General features: G+C 48.8%; 1 protein-coding gene and 1 long non-coding RNA gene across 2 annotated transcripts in view; one reads left to right on the forward strand and one right to left on the reverse strand.

Moving 5' to 3' along the window:
* The window catches only part of TMTC2 (transmembrane and tetratricopeptide repeat containing 2), a 390547-nt gene extending 389492 nt beyond the window's left edge, over positions 1-1055 (reverse strand). Inside the window, exon 1 of the mRNA XM_008571569.1 lies at positions 613-1055. Coding sequence (XP_008569791.1) covers positions 613-695 — 83 coding nt within the window. The 5' untranslated portion in view covers positions 696-1055. The remainder of the gene's footprint in view (positions 1-612) is intronic.
* A 522-nt stretch (positions 1056-1577) lies between these two features.
* On the forward strand, positions 1578-3488 carry LOC103589567. Its single transcript, XR_550401.1, has 2 exons — positions 1578-1805; positions 2252-3488. It is a non-coding gene; the product is annotated as an uncharacterized LOC103589567 (long non-coding RNA).
* Positions 3489-5805: the final 2317 nt, after the last annotated feature.

Consider the following 5805-nt stretch of genomic DNA (forward strand, 5'->3'; position numbering starts at 1 on the left):
GGGGGGGGGGGGGGGGGGGGGGGGGGGGGGGGGGGGATAAGCAGCATTAACTTGGCTGAAAGTAAAGTCCTGTTCACGTCAAAAAGGAAAGCTGAAGCAGAGAAAGATCTCTCTTTCCACTATTTTTGCAACTGTCAAACGTGTGTTTTAACTTCGGGAAATAAAAGTGTCCCATCAATAAAAAGGAAACGGTACAGGGAAGATCTATTAGGGGGCGGGGAGCGGCTTCCTTCCAGTCCAGACGTAAAATCGCTTAATGTGCTTTTGTTGCAACAAGAAATATCTAAGACTTAAAAAAAAAAAAAAAAAATACGTTCATTAAACAGTTTCCCAAATTGCCAGGATTTCCGTTAAAAAAACTTAAGCGTCTGCCAACAGCCAAGAAGCAAGGGAGAGAACCTGCAGCAAACTAGGAACGGAAACTCCCTCAGCCCGCCCAGCGCGCTCGCGTCCCCGATGTCTGCTTTAGGTGTTAATGTTTACGTGTCGCCTAAACCTTCAGGTGCTGCATCCGTTCCTCCAACGTGCACTTCCAGCCCGAAAGCGGGAAACTGCAGAACCACCACGGAGTCCCCCCATGCAGCCCGTCGCCCTTCCCTCTCGCCCCCTTACCTGTCATCATAGCAGAAATCCGCACTCAGCGTGTTGAGATACAAGGCGAGCCCCAGAGCGCTGCTCACCAACTCTGCAATCATCTCTCCACCGCCTTCCCTCCGGCTCGGCTCCCAGCGCGAGGGCAGCAGCGGCAACAAAAAACAGAAGCATCAATCCCCACCTTCCGCCGCCTTCTCCTCCCAGCTGCACTTTTCCCTCGCTTCCCCACCCTCCCTGCTCTCCCTCCCTCGGGTCCTTCCAATCCACGGCTCCTCTCCTCGTCCTCCTCCTCGCGCCCGTCTCCGCAGCTCCAGCGTCCTCCCCGGGTGCGGGCTCACACCGCGCTCCCCATGCCCGGCGCCCGCGCGCAGCGAGCGGCGTTCGGGCTCCGCGCCCCCCGGCGGATGCGCAGGGCTGGTCCTTCACGCGACTCGCGGCCCCCACCCTAACCCATGGCAGTTCGGGGCGCCCTAGGTGAGGAGTGGGACTCGGAGGAGGTGGAAGAGTGCGGGATGGGGGCAGAGGGACCGGACCGAGCCGGGCTCTGGGACCAGCTGGAGGGAGAGAGGGGAAGAGGAGCGGGTGGGAGGGACGAGGCGAACCGCCTCCCCTCGCCGCCTCCCGGGCGCACTGCTCCGGTGTCGCTCGGGCTGACTCCGGCCGCCACGGCGGCTGCAGCACATTCACTCTTTATTTGCTCCCTCCCGGCCCCAGCCCCTTCTCCAGTGAAGTGAGAAGCGGCGGCCGGAGACTCCAGCCGCTCCCGCGTGGGGTGCGCGACGTGGCCCCCCGCGCCTGCGTGGCCAGCCCTCCATCCCGGCCTTGCCCGGCCCCTTTCTCCACCCAGACCCTCCCCAAGGCTCCTCCCTCCCGCCCGCCGGCTGGAGGCTCCTCCCACCCTCCCCGGGGCTGGAGGCTCCTCCTACCCACGTCCCGCCCTCCTCTTGTTCCCTTCACCTTCGATTTCAGTCTAGAAAGCCCCCGGGACCCAAGGGCGACAGCTGGAAGGCAGCCCAAAGGGGTAGCTGGGGTGCGCCGTGGCAGGGGGAGCTAGAGCAGGAGACCGCGGAGGAGGCGGTCGCTCGCCCCGCTGCTGCCTGGCGGCGCCTGGCACCGGCCCGATCTCAACCCCGCGCAGTGTGTGCCAAGCGCTGCCAGGCGTAAGTCCGGTCAGCTGAAGAGACTTCTGGGGACAGGGACAGGAAGAACAGGTTTGGCGGGTGCTGCAGCCTCGGTTGCCACAAACGCACACGCGATCTCTCACACACATACACGGCGCGTGAGCCGAAATGGGGGAGAGGGGTTATTGGGGAGCTTAGCGGGCGTCTTAGGAGGGAGAAATGTCAGCTCTGAGCCTACCGTTGGCCCCCATGTCAGTGGAAAGACGTATGGGGAGAGGAATGTTCCCGCGGTAAGATTAAAAAGAAAGGACCCCAAAAGAGGAATGAAACACACACACACACACACACACACACACACACACCCCGCAGCGACTGCCGGGCCGGGGTGGGGGAGGGGGCTTTGTGGTTTCAGGGGGACTGTCAGATTGACCCTGAGAACACAGAGTGGCGACTCTTCTAGTGCAACCCGGTACCGCGCTATCCTTAAACCTATTAAGGCGGGAAGCTAATGTCCTTTTCTTTCCGCCCGGATGCAGGACTAGATGGAAGGCATCCAACATGATGAAATATGGTGTAGAAGAATGGCCCGTGTAGAACAAGCTCTGGGTACTAAAGTTGCAAGACCAAAGACGACCGCGGGCAGCCTGCCACAACTCCTCTGGCTTTCTGTCCCCTTTCTGGCTGGAGAGTGGCTCCCTTGGACCACGATGAACACTACTGCAGCGCCCCCTGCTGCATAGCAACCACAAGACACGGAAAATAGGCCTGATTTCCTTGCAGGCTGATGCGCCGGTCTCCAGCACCTAACCAGCAAGCCTCCAAAACTGCCGAAAGATATTGAGCTCCCTGGATGTCTGGCAGTGGCCTGAAAACCAAATACCATGGTTTGGGATTCTGCAAAACAAAGCTACATCTTTTCCTGATTTCACAAGGAAATCTGTGAAATCTGTATAGTTCATAGATGACATGAATATTTATTATACCTATTATGCCACCTTTAATGGGCACATTTTTAAAAACAGATGTAAACATACATAAAAAGGAATTATATTTTTAATGGTAGAGACAGATCTTTCACCTTTTTTTTTCATAATCTCTGCTAACTGTAGAAGTTTTTAAAAGTCCATATCAGGATCCTCTGTGTCTCTCCGTGTTGAGATATACATACATAGAGATACACATATATCTGTATATGTATACAGTGTCCTAGTACACTGGAGGAAGAATACGTAGTCTAGAGTCAGATGCCTGAGTTTGAGTCTGCTTTCTGCTACTTAATATTTGGGTGAACTTTGGCCAGTCACCCAACCTCTTTGTGACTCAGTTTTCTCATCTATAAAACAGTGATAATAATAGTACCTATGTTATGAGTACTGTAGTTATAAGAGGTAGCTAACAAGTGTAAAGAACCTAGAAGGTTCCTAGAAAGTGCAGTAGAAGTGTTAGCAATTTTATGATGATGATGATACTCTTCAATTTTCTCTTTTCCTTTTACTAAACTAAAACCTAGACAATTACCTCCAAAGCATATCCCATCACATCCACATTGCTCCAATCCTAGTCCAAGCTGCCCTCTTCTCCTGCACAGACGAATGCAGTAGCTTTCTAAGTGGTCTTCTTCTACTCCTGCAATTCCTCCCTCCTTTTGTCTTGGCTTTAGGCATTGGACAGAAGGTTTTGAAAACCTACAATCTCCCTACTTACAAATGTTCAGTGACTTTCTGTTGCACATGAAATAAAACTGTAGTTTTACCATGGCCAGCCAGGCCCTCATTTGGCCCTGACTACCTCTGTGCCTTCACATTGTGCTCACCTGTGCACAACACATACATCTTCTCCCCAGGAACTTACCACTTTCCCTTCCTCCTATGTGTAATATCCCTCCCCCCCAGACCTTCTCTTGCTCCTTCTCACCATTCAGGTCTTAGCTCAAATGCCATCCCCTCTGAAAGGCTTTCCCAGGTCATGCTTGACAGAATAGCCTCTCCCCCGTCAATCTCTATCCCATCGTCCTGTATTAATTTCTTCATAGTATGCATTGGTATCTGGGATTGTTACTAGAATGGAAATTCCATGACTGCACAGACCTTCATCTTGTTTTCCACATAAAATACAGAGCCTATAAAATCTGGACATATAGAAGAAAGTAAAATAATAATAATAATAATGATGATGATGATATTAAATGTTGATAATTAACAAACGAATAAATAATGTGCTTGGGGAAACTTGTATAACTGAAAATTCACAAATTTTCATCATGAGAGAATAAACCAATTTGTTTTCAATGTTAAGGATGGTGAAGAATTAACAAAGGAGAGAGGGAGTAATTAGGTTAAAAATTCTTAGGAATGCATTCAGTTAGTTCTGCAGGAAGCCCCATGCTGGGAAGTCACACACGGACAGCTCTCTTCAATAATTAAGAGGACTCAGAGGCATAAAAATATTAGAGAGCTTTGGATTCAGCCTGCTAAAAGCTTGTTAGTGTTTTCTAGAGCTGTCTCCATTTTCAAAGCTCCAATAGTTTTAAATAATATCTCTACCATCCTCCATCTCTTCCTTTTCTCCTCTCCCCACCCCCCAACTCCTCTGAATTGGAAGCCTGCAAGATGTCAAGATACACCCTAAAGTGGTACATCTTTCATCCCTGATAAATGGAAGGATGAAAATCCAGCTGTGTTTGAGAAATCCAGTGGCTTTTAACAAATTTTCCTATTATAATTCAATGTGGGTTTCAATATCCTTCCAGTGTATTAAGCCATGGTCTCTTTCAGATGGCTCTCCAAAGGGCTGAGAAACAGCCAATTCCTGCATTTTCTACCTTCCTTGAACAACTCTGGGGGAAAATCAGATTAAACATATAATCACTATCCTTGGAGATTATTTAAAATCTGGGGACATAGCTTTTTAGGTTATTACGGTGTACGTATCCAATATGAAATTGCTGCCTCAGTTCTGAATGCACACACACACATTCTACTTAAAGCTACCGTTGCTCTCCACAGATGAAGCAAATTAGGCTGGTTGGCTTGAGTTTTCTACCTTAGACACAAGACTGGCCACAAAACTGCTAAGCCCTTATTTTCCCGAAGTAGGTTCCACACATCTGCTACCTCACCACTTCCTCAATGAATTCCTTTTTATAGTCGCCTTGACCTACCCTGAATTTGTTCTGCATTCCCAGTCCTTTGTTGTATAATTCATACCTTTGCAGTGTCAGTTCATTAGGGTAAAGATGTCCTTATTTGCCCGAGACATTTTTAGTTTATTGTGCAATACCATATTCCCTTTGGGTGTTGCATAAATATTAACTAAATGTCCACATCTGGTCTTGGTCGTCATTTCTATTTGTCCTAATATAACTTCTCTTTGAACAATTCATTTAGAAAGTGTGCCGATGGTGAAATATGGTACATAAATTCTCTTGCTGCACAGAATGCTTTTAAAAATGCCCACAGAACAGAAGATATGCACCTCTTCCTTACTTTCTCAATTCTAAAATTGTACCAGGCCAAAGTAATTACAATCTCCCATATGTATTTTGAAAAGGTAGCCAAGAATCTCCTGCTAAAATCTTAACAGAATGGGTAGGAAACAGAAAAGTACTAGCTCAGCAGGTAAAACTCCCTGTTTAGGGAGGTCAAAACAGAGCTCTCTGCTGCGCGATTCATAAGCTCTGGGCTTTACTCAGGAAATAACCCTGCAGGAGAAAAACATCAGAGAGTGGATGAAATGTGGGTCAGAGAGCTGAAAAAGGCACATGGGCTGCTTGGTTAACTAATGACAGTAAATGCATTGGTTACACATGTTAGATTTAGATGTTTCCAGCATACCATAAAGTGCTGCCCTGCAGACACTACAATGTATAACATTGCTTTATCCGGACTTGTGATGCATTAGGAATATAATTAGGACAATGCAGCCACAGAAACAGATCCTGTCACCTCTGTCACAAAACTAGGGCTGTTAAGAACCAACTGCTACAAAATAATGATCACTTTTAGAATCTCACCATTTCCCCAGCTTCCAAGTCAGTGGGTGTGTGGGTGGGGGAGGAAATGAGGAGGAGGGGGAGGGGGAGGGGAAAGGG

The sequence above is a fragment of the Galeopterus variegatus genome, unplaced genomic scaffold, assembly GCF_000696425.1.
Source record: "Galeopterus variegatus unplaced genomic scaffold, G_variegatus-3.0.2 Scaffold705, whole genome shotgun sequence".
NCBI classification, from domain to species: domain Eukaryota; kingdom Metazoa; phylum Chordata; class Mammalia; order Dermoptera; family Cynocephalidae; genus Galeopterus; species Galeopterus variegatus.